This window comes from Plectropomus leopardus, chromosome 8 (genome assembly GCF_026936395.1).
Source record: "Plectropomus leopardus strain MGB_pleo_1.0 chromosome 8, ASM2693639v1, whole genome shotgun sequence".
NCBI lineage: Eukaryota > Metazoa > Chordata > Actinopteri > Perciformes > Serranidae > Plectropomus > Plectropomus leopardus.
The window spans coordinates 25,118,905-25,132,526 of record NC_142183.1 but is presented as its reverse complement, the minus strand read 5'-3'; the positions used below and the strand labels follow the sequence as shown (position 1 = coordinate 25,132,526).

General features: G+C 38.5%; 1 protein-coding gene across 4 annotated transcripts in view; it reads left to right on the top strand.

The window, feature by feature from the left end:
* Window positions 1-3,052: 3,052 nt before the first annotated feature.
* Window positions 3,053-13,622, top strand: part of ankhd1 (ankyrin repeat and KH domain containing 1) — a 33,026-nt gene continuing 22,456 nt past the window's right edge. For all 4 annotated transcript variants that reach the window (XM_042493780.2, XM_042493779.2, XM_042493778.2 and 1 more), the window contains exons 1-2: window positions 3,053-3,506; window positions 6,828-6,981. In XM_042493780.2, coding sequence (XP_042349714.2) covers window positions 3,228-3,506; window positions 6,828-6,981 — 433 coding nt within the window. In that variant the 5' untranslated portion in view covers window positions 3,053-3,227. The remainder of the gene's footprint in view (window positions 3,507-6,827; window positions 6,982-13,622) is intronic.

Here is a 13,622-nt window from a genome sequence, read left to right as displayed (position 1 = left end):
GTGGGGGTTTTTTCCACACATCTGGCAACCCGCACTGCGTCCACGCCCTAAAACGATGACGTTGAGGCCCTGGCCGTCCCGGTGTGTCTCTGCTCTGCTGGCCTCCAAATCCAACTTACCCTGTTTACAGCAGCAGTGCTCAGTAACTTACAATGCTCTATAGCGTCTATAAAGGTGGAATATGTGTAGCCTACTTCATAGACAACGTTTCACAACAAAGCCAAATAGATCGTGCTTATTAAAGCCGACTCTTAGATTGTGACACACATTAGTTTACACTTAAACCCACTTAATAAGACAGCTCATAGATTTGGGAGTTTTTGTTGTGGTGGGTGGTGATGAGTAACCTAGTCAGTATGAGATTATTTAGATACATTGTTGAAATCAAAGAAGAACCCAGGCCATCTGGTGGTTTTTTTTGCCCTTTAGCAAGGCACTTTACCTCCTGTTTTTGAAAGGCTGCTTAGTGGGCAATCGTAGGACAGTTTAATGATGGTCAGCACAAGGAATTCATACGTGTATTTCAGAGGGAAAAAGTAACTACAACAACAACAACAACAAAACAATTATAGTTTTGAAGTAATCTACTGGTTGAGTGTTTTTATTGGGCTATGTGCTTTTTATAAATAGCTTGTTCTTTATATGCATCATTTTAGTGAGAAATGTGGCACTTTTTATATTAGTTACTTTGCATTAAATCATAAAACATAATGCATCCATGTCGCCTATTTTAAACTACAACCATCTACAACATTAAAAATCTATATTAATAAATAATTAATTGTACATTATGTTGTGTATTTACTTTTGATTTTTATATTTTAGGTAATGCATGTAATACATGGTATTTTTTATATTTTAGGTGATACATGTTTACTTTTATGTCAGCAAACTTGCAGTGCAGGAGTTCTTATGAGGCATTTTATACTGTAATATTATTGCTTATTACTTAAGTTAAGGGTCCAAATAAATCTTCCAATACTGGTGGTTGTATGGAAATGAAACACAAAATGTTAAAAAGAACGACTGGTCACCCATAATAATGATAAAGATAATGAAGCTGTGTCAGTATGCTAAATTTGACTGCAAAAAGGTGAAGCCATATATTTTTTGTTAACATGTATCTTATGTCTCACAGAATTATGAATTTTACAAATGCATCACTCATTTCCTCAGAGGAAACCTGACTTAGTTGAGATCTGACACTGTTTGATTATGCAGTCACTAAAGTTCAAACAAGCTGAAACACACCTCTTTTGGCAAAGATATTCTTTCCTTACCTGATAAATAAATATAGGCATTCTAGGAAATGTGTTGAATGAGGCCCCCCTTCAAAGGGACTATTGGTTTTCATTGAAGGACAGATGCCAAACCAAGCCAAAAGTTAAACAACAACAATCACTGGAGTCCATTTAAAGGCTTCATTATTTGTAAGTGCTTAAAAAATGAGTTTTGCCTGAGAAGGCCACTGTAAGGAAGTGTATGTGCCTCAGTGAAGTCACTGGTGAAACCCATGTGTTTTTTTTTGTCTCTTTTACGAAAGTCACCTGAGCATACACAATAGGCTAAAGGATATGGTGGGAACACGAGTTGCTTGCTTACAACAAAACATCTATGTAGCCTACAAATTGAAGCATTTCATTTATATAACAAGTGTGATTATAATCCAAGGTCAGGGCTGGGCAATATGTTGATATTATATTGGTACTGTGATATGAGACTAGAAATCGTCTGAGATTTTGGATATCGTAATATTAAATGTTGTCTTTTCCTGGCTTTTAAGGCTGCATTACAGTAAAGTGATTTCATTTTCTCGACTTATCAGACTGCTCCAACTGTTCTATGATTTGCCTTTACATACATATACATACATATATTAGTTATTATATCCACATTACTGATGATTATTTATTGAAAACCTCACAGCATAAATAATTTGTGAAAGCACCAATAGCCAACCCTACAGTATCGCTGCAATATCCTTATCAAGGTATTTGGTCAATAATATCATGACATTTGATTTTAGCCATATCACCCAGCCCTAGAATGACCCAACACTTCAGAAACGTCCGTCTTTTGTTTTTGTTTTTATTGAGAAACAGCATAAATTACATACTGCTATTAAACTATTAAACTATTAACCACATGCGATTTGTTTTGCCTATATATTATGTTTCCTTTGTCAGCTAAAACACTTGCAAAATGTTTTAAAATGTCTGCACAAAGAGTTTGACATGTTCCTGACCAGAATGGCAGTTTAACTGTCAACTTTTTGTTGTCTCTATTGACATTATTTTGGTAATAATTATTTTAAATCTACCTCAGATTTGTGAAATGTTCTGCTGTTTGGCATATGTAGACATGTACTGACACTAAATATTATTTTGAACCACAATTAACCCTCTAGTTTCTTCAGCTTTCACTCAGGAACAAAAATGAACTTGAAAAAATATTGATTTAAATTTTTCAGCATGATTATTATTGATATCGACTGGCATTTTTTATCGTGATAACATTTTTAGCCATATCGCTCAGCCTTATCGTTGGTGACAATTGTTTTTTTCTCTTGTTTTTCTCTGTGTGAATGTATTCTATTTGTCATTTTATTGACCCTTAAAATACCCTCCTTTGTTTCTTATAATTTCAAATTATTAATAGCCTACCCACGCAATTTAAGCCATAAATTACAGCCTGTGTAACTTGTGAGGTTCAGTTATTGACATTCATTGTCATTTAATATCACCTAAAATGAGTCATTAAAATTTACAACAGGTACCAGTTTATTCTCACTGTGGCCCCTCTACATATGTGATTTCCCAGCCAGAGTTTACATGAACTAGTAAAGCTAGCTACCAGTTAAGTTGGCCTACCATGTCATGTCTTGACGTTCGTTCTACAGCCTCGTGATATTGGTAAACCTAACATGACGTTGCGGTCCCATGTTTGACGAGCGTTAACGCTGACCAATTGAATACAGAACTTTTTCCCGCTGAGCCAATAGAATCGTCAGGATTTCCTACAGAGGCGGTCTTTCTGAGAAACAGTGCGTATCGGGTTAGGTTGTTAGAAAGTTAATGGCTGGGGGAAAGAGATCCTCCTCAACCCTCGCTTCGGGAGAGTTTTTGGATTCCCTGAAGTAAAATCACGCTAATATCCTAAAAGAAAGAGCCTGGACGGACGTTTAAGTCAACAACTAGCTCGTGAACACACGTATCGTGAACATAAGTATGCAGGATGCAGTAGCCGGGACGGCAATGCTGACGGACGGCTTCGAGGACGAGATTGACTCGGTGACTCCTCGCTCCCCAGTGGCAGGGATGGGGGTAGGAGCGACACCAGGAGGAGTCGGACTAGGGGGCATTGGGATTGGTGTAGGTGGGAAGAAAGTACGTTTGTACGGCGAACCAGGCGGGCCTGCAGCAGAAAGACTGGATTTCAAACTAGCGGCCGCGGCCGTCCTCTCCTCGGGTCCAGGATCCGGCAGCGACGAAGACGAGGTTTCAGAGGTAGCTACGCTAAGCTAAGCTAGTTAGCTAAGCCTAACCAGAGAGCTAGGCAACATTCCTCTCCTAGCGCGAGCTGGCTGCTAGCTAGCGATTAGCTCGCAGTTGGCAACCACCCCCTCCCAGGCCGCTGAAATTACGTAAAATAAACCAGCACTTTGATCGAATAACACCTGCTGCGAGTTCAGATGCTTATGGGGTGTTTGATGTCGATCGTGTTTGGTGAGACACGGGCAGTTGTTCACGCTGAGCGGCTGAAATGTTTTATTTATGCAGCGCAGGCTGTGACCACGGCCTAGTTCGGGTGGAAGCGACGACGGCCTCGTTCGGTGCTGTCGTCTCGCAACACCCATCACAAGTTTGCAGCTCTTCCAACAGCTTTCCAGCCACAGCAAATGGAAGATGCCCGTAAACCCACGGACGCACACGGCCGTCTAACTATCTGCCATTTCGTAGTTGTGGTGCAATTACGTCACTTTTCCAAATCATGTAAATTAACTCCGATCGAGCTAACTTTTCGATACGTATGGATTATGCTTTCGCCTCGCGGAACTCCTCGAATTTTCTCAGTCGGTGTTGACAAATAAACCAGATGTTTTTTTCCCATCCTTCCCCTGTTTCGGTCAGATAGCCACCTCCACTCTGTAAACTCGATTTGCTTTGTCACAATTGAGAGCAGCTAGAGTTCATGTTTGAGAGGTGTCCAACTTTCCATGTGCTGGCAGTCACACACGGGGACAGGTGTGATGGCATCTCCTCCTCTGCGAAACATACTTCAGACATGTTTTATTGTAGCTCCGATGGATACGTAGATTAAACAGAATATTTGTTGCCACAGCACAAATTTGATATGTCACCTGAAGTCACCTTTTCAGCTGACAATGTGACTAAACCGCCTCCTTGGGGATTTACACAAAGATAATGAAAAGGTTACTTTGTCAAAACCAAACTATTTTTGCTGAATGTCTTGCCTAATGCGAGCCGTCTGTATTAAGATATGAGGACATATCAGCCACACTATTATCATATAATCGAGTTTACCATATCATATGACTGCACCAGACACATGGATGGGACTTGTCAGTCTCCTAGATAGCAAATGTATTATTTGCTCAAACGTTTCAAAGGTCTCAGCTTAATGGCATTTCTATGGTAAGGTAATATTCATTATCATGTAAGGAGTGATGCAGCATTTACCGGCAGAAACACCACCATCAAGGAGGTATGGGTGTGGGGAGAATTTGCACATTACCTGTTGAGCTGTCTATCTTATACTTCACTTACATCTGACCAAAGGGGAATCTGCCTGAAACACACTACAGGCATGACAGTAAGGATGTCAGCTGATATTAATGTCAGTATAACCTGGTCATTTTTGTCTGAGCATCAGCTGTGTACTAGCAGAAGAGGAACATATCAAGTTTGACCATTACAGTCCTGGCAGTTTAATTTAATCAAATTGCAAATGTGTGTCCTCCGTGTCATGTTTCTTCACTCACCCAGCCTCCTATAGAAGCCTGAAAGGGAGTGTTTGTTGTGTTGTTTTACTCCAGTGGAGAGCTCACTGCTCTGGGCAGTAGCTAAAATCTGAGCCCCAGGATTAAGCAGATGCCATTCTAGGCCTTTCCAGCTCTCTGGATACCAACACTCTGGGAACTGTAGTTCATTAATAGTGGAGACTGATGTCCATTGTTGATTATAAAGGCCTTCGTAGGACTACATCCCCCATGGGTTGTTTTGCTGTGCGTTTCTATCGTATAGCTGAATTCCTGCACATTGCTGAATGCTGCTGACTCTCTCTCAACATTTGCTCTATAGGCTAGGCCCTGAAAAGTCAGCTGCAGCTTATGGACGGTCATAGACGGGCATTGTTACTGTTTCAGTTTTTGTCAAAGGTTGTTTTGTAAACCGTTAAATGATGTGAATGTTTGTAATTTATTCTAAATATTAAAATTATTTTAAATCATACCTCCTAGGTAGGCTGAGCTAGTTGTAATGTCTGTTATTTTTATCAGTCTCAGTAGAGCTAATGTTACCTGGTCTAAAACACAGGATAAACGATTGACTCAAACATTTCTCAAGGCGTACCGATGTTTGGGACTGTAAGGAAGTCTCTTTTTGTGAATCAGTCATTTGTGTTGTAGGTACATTTTTTTCACTAACACTGTAAATAGAGGTCAATATAAAAGGGTATACTTTACCCACAAAAGGTTTAATCTGATGAAAGTGTTCTTAAAATTAAAAGCGCTAATCTGTAGTTTCAATTTAGCCACTGCACAGTCCACTTTATATTTCTAAGGCTGGTGTGTTGGCATTTTTTTTCATTGCTCAGTTTTATTGAGATACTAGTACATGTAGTTAGATGAAGCTAGCGTTTAGATTTAGTCCACCTGTTTACCAAAATATGTAATAAGAAATTTCCAAAACTACTTGTGGTGCAAAAAAGTTACTGAAGTACCACCTGTAGAATCTGAAACACAGGAATTGCAACCAGCGGTTGCGTTAAAATAGACTAAATATAAACACAAACTAAACTGAATATAAGCAAGTCAGCTTACAGATCTTTTGGTGTTTTGGTGTTTGTTTTTCAATGTTTTTAAATTGTTGACATAAATAATGTTCTATTTTAAGAACATTTTATCTGTTTTTAATTGTGAGTAGATGAAAAACACCGTTTATCACCTCTACAGTAACATATGTGAGTATATCTGTATTTATATGGTAAAAAAATATGGATCGGGGCTTGAGTAACATTTACAAAAACATTCGTTGATGCCGTAGCTCCACTAAGAAGTATATTAAACAATGTTTGTTGTTTTATTAAAGGTTGTGTTTATTATGTTGACTCAGTTGCCGTGTATCAGAAAAATTAAATCTAATCAGATTGTAACATTTGATAACCAACAGGGCAAAAGCGCAGGTATGAGTCTGTGGTGCTGTATTTGGGCAACTGATTCTCAGCTGAGTCTCTCAATGTGTGCAGAGGTTTTAATTCCTGGCCGAAGCACTTCCTGTGCTTTGACCCTCGTATCCCTGTGCTCATTTTTGCTCTCCCTCTGTTGAAAAAAACCCCCCATAAGTAAATAAGGACAGCATGCCTCGTCTTTTTTTAGTTGGTGTGTGGGGCCACTTGCAATGGAAATAAGAAGATATATTGAGCAACATAATGTGTGTTACAATGTTTTCACACTTGATCTTAAGTTATTCTATTATTATTATTATTATTATTATTATTATAATACTGGCCAAGGTCTAGACTTTACATACATTTAAAATAAAGAGCCAATAATAATTCTTTCACCCTTCTCTCTGTACCTCCTCCAGGTGGAGTCATTCATTTTGGACCAGGAGGACCTGGATAACCCCATCATGAAGACAGCGTCAGAGTTGCTTTTGTCCAGCGCCACAGATGGAGTAGATTTGAGGACTGTTGATCCAGAGACACAGGCTCGACTTGAAGCTCTACTGGAAGCTGCAGGTACGACTGCTCTGTCAACTGCGACTGAATTCAGCTTAAGACTTGACACATATTAATTTGTAGCTGACCAGTGCCTCACTGGCCACACCCATTTTAAACCAACAAGTCTTAATTTGTCCTTTAATGTATAGTAACTGTGAGTAAGTAAAACCACACCTTTCTGCCTCAGCTTTTCTTCCCCATCCCTTTCAAATCCCAACAAAAGTGTAGGTCTTGGTTTGTATATGGCCTCAGGTGGAAATGGCAATAAAGAGAACCTGCCAGTTCTGCAAGTGTCATATCAGCACATAGTTTGAAAGTGATTTGGGTAAATTAGTTTGATTAGAACTTGTAATCTAGGTGTAAGAAGGTCTGTGGATTAATCCATTAGGGCTGGGTGTCCTGGCCTCGTTTGGGCTTATGAACATTACCGGGCAGATTAACACTGCAACGCACTTGAGCCTCCACAGCATGCAGAGAGCCTGGGTTGAACGGCTAATGACTAATCTCATTCTATTCCCCTTTCTCCCTGACTAGTCGGAACAGAAGAGGTGGCAACTTATCTATTTGCTTAAGATCTGTTACAACTTGCACATTATTAATCATAACATCTTTAATGCTTCCTTATATTGATTTGGGAGTTCTGTAGTGTGTTTCTATAATATATAGAGAGAGCAGTGTCTGTGTGAAATGGTTGTGGCAGGAAGATTTGGAAAACCTCTCTTCATTCTCTGTGCAATCAAAGTAGCCAAAAAGATGTCATGTGTCTGGTGATGTTTATGATTTGTAGACTTCAGGCAGTTGTTTCATGCAGAAGATTTGCAACCAGTTCTGTTTAATATATCTTTGAGGTCATTTGAATTTTTCCAATACATTTTAGACCCTCAAACTTGGGGACTATATATGAATCTGATGTGGATTTAAACACTTCAACTTAAAATTGAACTATAGCACGCTACCCTCCATAGCTATTGTGTGATTGTTTCACTTCCAGCTTTGTGCTGGATTAAAGAGCCAAAATAACAAAACATTTTGAACTTCAGCATTTTGTTTTTGTGGGGAATGAAGAGAGACAGTCCATACCCCCTGGCACAAAAGTTGACTGACACTCTTCTCTTAGTGAATATAATAAATAAAAATAACATAGAAAAGGTTATTATACTAAATAATCCAGGAAACCATTAAAGGAGAGGAGTACTTTTGCTATATTTTCTTTATGTAGATAGTATTATACAGATAATCACATAGATGTATTTTTGTATTATTGAACTGGCTTTTCTAGCCCACTCTAGAACGTTAACATGAACAATAAATATAAATATACTATTTAAATTGTTTTTCTAACTTAAGTGGATGGCGAAGTCTACATCACAGCCATAATGACAACCACAGTAGCAAATGTTAACATTGGGATCACTCTTATTGCGATTTGATGAATTATGTAAACACTGACAGCCAATCAAAATCCATTTACAGGGGCGTAAGCCGCTGACACAGCTGGAGCGCGCAGCACATGCTTTGCTCCACTGTTAACAGAGTGTTATTGTTTTGTCAGCGTGGATGCTCGCTCACGTTGGTATCGTCATAGGTGTTGTATTTGATGTGAATGTCCTTTAACCTAGGACAGGTGTAGGCTAAGCGTGTACTGTGCCAATGTATAAAATCAGTAGGTGTAAGAAAACATACAATAATTATCAGATAAAATGTTCTGTCGGTCCATATTAAAGGACTTAAGCTTGTGAACTGTTGAAAAACCTCGATAGTGACACCCCTAATGCTTTGAATGATGCCCTCTTAAATGTATTTTATATGATTAGGGATTTTCTGTTTGCTTTATCAAGCTTGCTGTAAGTGTTGTAAAGAGACTACTTGTACCCAGCAGACTTACAGTATATAGAACAAATGCAAGAAGTAAGACAAGTCATCATGGATTATTCATGAAAGGTACTGATACTGCCATACTTGGCCCAATATCTGCTATTCTCTCGTTAATAAAACTGTAATGTGATGAGAAAAAAATGGCAGTATAATGGGCAAAGCAGGAGTGTAAAACCTAACATAAACTATAAAAAAAAAGGATGAAAAAACCGATAAAAGATTCTGAAATTGGATAAATCAATCATTGGAGATTTGTAGAGGCCTTCCACAGAGTATAGTTGTGGCCACTTTATGAAGTACACCTGTACATTCTGTTGCAATTCAATACAACAGCTGTGCCATATAATTTACCCTTTCAAAGTTTTTTATGTTCAAGTTTTGGATTTTTTGGAAATTTTTTAAATTTTTGGATAATATTTTTCGGGCTTTTACTGCCACTATTTGAAAGGACAGTGTACGTGCGTGTGAGGGTGGGGGGGGCATTCAGCAAAGGGCCGAAATCGAACCTACGGCCGCTGCAGCAAGGACACAACCTCTGTATATGGGGCGGCGCTCTATCCACTGAGCCACCAGGCGCCCCACAACACCACCACGATCGGGAAAATAATTGTATTAAATTGTACAGGTGGACCTAATAAAATGGCTATTGAATGTATATAACATCATATCAGTGTTTTAGCAAAGGATAATTTTATTGAGATTTCTTTGACTGTAACAAGCCAAAACAAAAAGTTCTTAATGTGTTGCTGCTGCAAGCCTCAATCAGGGGACGTCTGTTTCAGCTGTTGATCCGTCAGTTGGTCAAAGTGGACTTACAGACTAAAATGCTCCTTTAGAATTTCAGACAGTTTCAAAGTGATAAAAATATTCTTTTGGAGGGCAGAATATTAAGAGGTCTGCATCACCTGTTATAATTTAATTGTCATGTTGCTTTCTGCAGCACTCAGGTGTGCATGGATGTGAAAATGGGCATTTCCCCACATGTTCTCTCCTCTCCAGTGATCTCAGTGCTGCTCCCAACACAGTTTTTGCTCCTGCTGAACTGCTCATTTCTGCTGTATTGCCAGCGAGGCAGTGCGTTTTCTGAAAAGAGATGAGAAAAGTGTGACAGAAATCAGCAACTTCTAAACAACAGCTGTGGCTGCTCGATTATGGCAAAAATTATAATAATAGATTATTTTGGTCTCGTTATTTAACCCTCTTACTCATTGACTCTGAAAAGATGCATTTATTGAAAGAAGTTTTTTAAGCTTGTCTTTTTAATGTTGAAATTCAACTACGGATGGCTTATTGGTCATAATTCTTTAATAACAGTTAAGGCGCTCAAATGCAGGCATATCATCAATTAGAGAAATAAATAACGCAAATGTCATTAATGAAATTTTCCATCATAAGACTCTGACCTGTTGATTTCTGGGCTGTAGCTTGCGCTCGATCAAACAGGACAGACAAAACGGACTGACTCGAATGGACACATTGTAACAGGGCTCAAGAACTTTGACTATATGCCTTAATTCGATATTCTCCACGACATACAGCATATGTGAGTGTGGTAGTGCAGCTGTAATGATCAACACTCTGTAGCATTAGTTATAAGCTGGGTAAGCCTGAGTCTGCAGTGTGAGGCAGGACTCACCTTCCAGTCTGTTTTTGTTTTTTTTTCTGCTATTCGACAGATTTAGGTGATGCTGTTGTAGAAGAAAATTTAGCAGCCATCCTGACAGCTCCGCCTTGCGTTGTAATGAGAGCTCAATAGGGTGCACCTTCAGTGGTCACAGTGGCAGCAGGTTATTTTTGGAAATATAATTTGGCAATACTGAGTGCACCACTTTAAAGGAAAGTAGTACACCGGATTTATAAAACAAGACAAAAGAAGAGCACTATTGTGAAAAGGAATGTGGCATAATAATCATTTTATCTCAATGATTGTGTTTTTTAAAATTGTTGGAAGCTGAACATAAAATTAAATTAACAATCCAGCCCTAAAAATAACTAGGGAAGGTGTGCGCTGATGGACAGGTTCTCCCCTGTCATGATGACCAACCTTTTGCCTCTCCTTTAAAGACCTCTTATATTATCAGATATCTTATAAATACACTTTAAAATGTGCCCTTTGGAGTTAGTGAACAGAATTTTGTGATGCACATGTGCACAAATTGTTGGTCTAAAGTGCTCCACTAGTGCATGTGCAAGGACGCATGTACACACTGAGCATGGTTGTGACATTATACACATTTCTGCTGACTGCAGAAAACAGCAGAACATGTCAACAGTGGTTGTATCGTAAAAGCGGAGAAAAGACTTTTGGCAAACAGAAACAATACACAAAAATACATTCAACAGGTGTAAAAACATTAAGAAATACACTGACATAGTTCTAAGACCATAAGTGTATAAACAGTGTAGTGTAGGGAGTATCATTGAATGTAAACGCAACAGTTTACAGTTATTATACTACTTTTTGAGCTGAAACATCACACTCTCTTTTTGGGGATCCCTTGCTGCTCCATGTTTGGAAATGAAATCATGTGGGCTTGCTGTCATCATGTCACTTGTAGAAAGGTCAGTCTGTTACAGTGTCAGGGTGAGATTAATTAGATTTATTTCCTTCCAGTCACCAGTTGCTCCTCTGTCAAACGTTTTATGCTAGTCATTCCTAGATGAATCCTCTTAAAACAGTGTCAGACGTCAGTACTCTCAGCTCAAAGAAAGAGGTACAGATTCATTTGTTTCACACCTTAAAAACTCAGACACTCCAAAGTTCTGTACTTGAATGGACACCAGTGCATTAAGTAACATTTAAAACAACAATTTAGATAAAAGGAAAATGCAGTAAAACAAAGTTAAATGTAACGAAAACAAATGTACACACGAATAAATGCAGTGTAAACTCAACAATGAGTTTTTACTTTATCTCAACAGTCCTAGTTAATACAGCAGTATAAATGTTGCAGAACAACAACACTAAAGCAGAAATAAAAAAAACAAAACAATCAAACACACAACAAGGGTTACAGGTTCAGTGCAGTTATGGTCCTGTAATAAATAGCCTCAATCTAATGAAGTGAAAGTCAAACGGACAAAAATAATAAATCAACTGCAGAGAAAATTAGTTAGTTCTTATGCTAGCTAGCATTTTTGAAGATCTGTGTCTCTGAACTGTAGATGAACAATAGAGGCTATTTATAAATAAATAGATATAGCTGTCAAAGTGTGCTCAGTATCTTATCTGGTTGTAAATTTTTTTTTAACCATTTTTTTCTGCAGTTAAGTAGTTGAGAGGCATCTCTTTTCTTTAACAAAGGGATGTGTTTTTCCTCACTGGCAACAAAAGGTAAACAGGGTTTTCAGACTACACACACATTTACATCAGTGTTAATGTTACTATAATAAACACCAGATAGTGCAGTAACTCTTTCGCCAAGACTCACCAGCTCTAACATTGCTACATCTTATCCAGAGTGAAACACATACCACCTGCAGCCTGTTATACTGGTCACTACTAGAAGCCTACATTTGACCCATTTTCTTAAATTATTGGACACTATCTTAGTCAAGGACTGCCCCAGTGATGACTTGATTTTAAAACCTGTCAGCTAAATGTATTGACAGCTTTGTGTCAGACAAGGTAGATATACAATAAGGTAGATATTGGAGTAATCATAACCAAATTCACAGACATGAAGCTAGAGAAAATGAAATATCACAGTATTTTTGTCCAGATACCACAATATCAATTTTGCGATGGGTTACCTATCGTTTCTTTCATCAAATATTTACAGAATGATATTTGATAATCATTCTATCCACATTACTCATTTAGTGGGTAAAGGCAAATAATAGAACAGCTTGAACAGTCCGCTAAAGTGCACATCTCTGAGTTAATTTGCAGTCTTAATTTTGCTATTATGTTGGAAAGGTCAGGATCCAGAGTGCTATTTCTATATATAGACAACAGCTGGGCCACAGTTTACCTCATTTGACCCCTTATTTTTGTTTTGTTAAGTATCAAACATCATGTTAAAAGTAACATGCATGCTTTCCTTCCAAAAAACCCTGAACAGTATGTTGGCTCATACAGAAGTAATGGTTCTCAATCATCACTTCTGACCCATTAGAAGTGTGTGGCAGTGTAATTTCTCTGCAGATGCTGCTCTCTGTATTTTCTTGTTTTCTGTGTTTGGGATGTTGATGGATGTGTATCTTCACAGTGTTCAGGTGAAATCAGGGCTTCATAAGAAAAAAGCAACCAGGTACCAGAGCGTAAACAGCAGGCATTCAAGAGACACAGTGCCGAAAAAAAGCGCTAACATAGCGAGGCAAACTATTGTTAATCAGAGGTTGGCTTTTACTTTCACTTTTGTTAGAGAGCGTGTTTACAAACAATAATCGACAATCCTGCATAGTATACCTTAATATCATCAGATGCCAAGTAAATGTGACCCATGTGAACACAAATGTGTCTTAATCAAGTTTTTCACGTTAAATGTGCTACAGTACCCACGTAAACGTCTAAGTCACAGTGATGTCATTTTAGTGAGAATGCCAGTTGTATGTTTTAGACATGCGTTTTGATATATAAACCTCTGCTGATTTTAGCCCAACTAGATAGAAGATCATGTTACCTGTGTAAACACTTAGGAGTTTTTGCAGGGAGCACTGCAGGAGCAAGTGCTTACGGGTAAACACAGTGTATATCCCTGTCATCCTGGATTTGGAATTGATTCCACAGATCCAAACACCTTTGAGCTGCGCTGTAATAGGACAAGTCAGGTCTCAGCCAG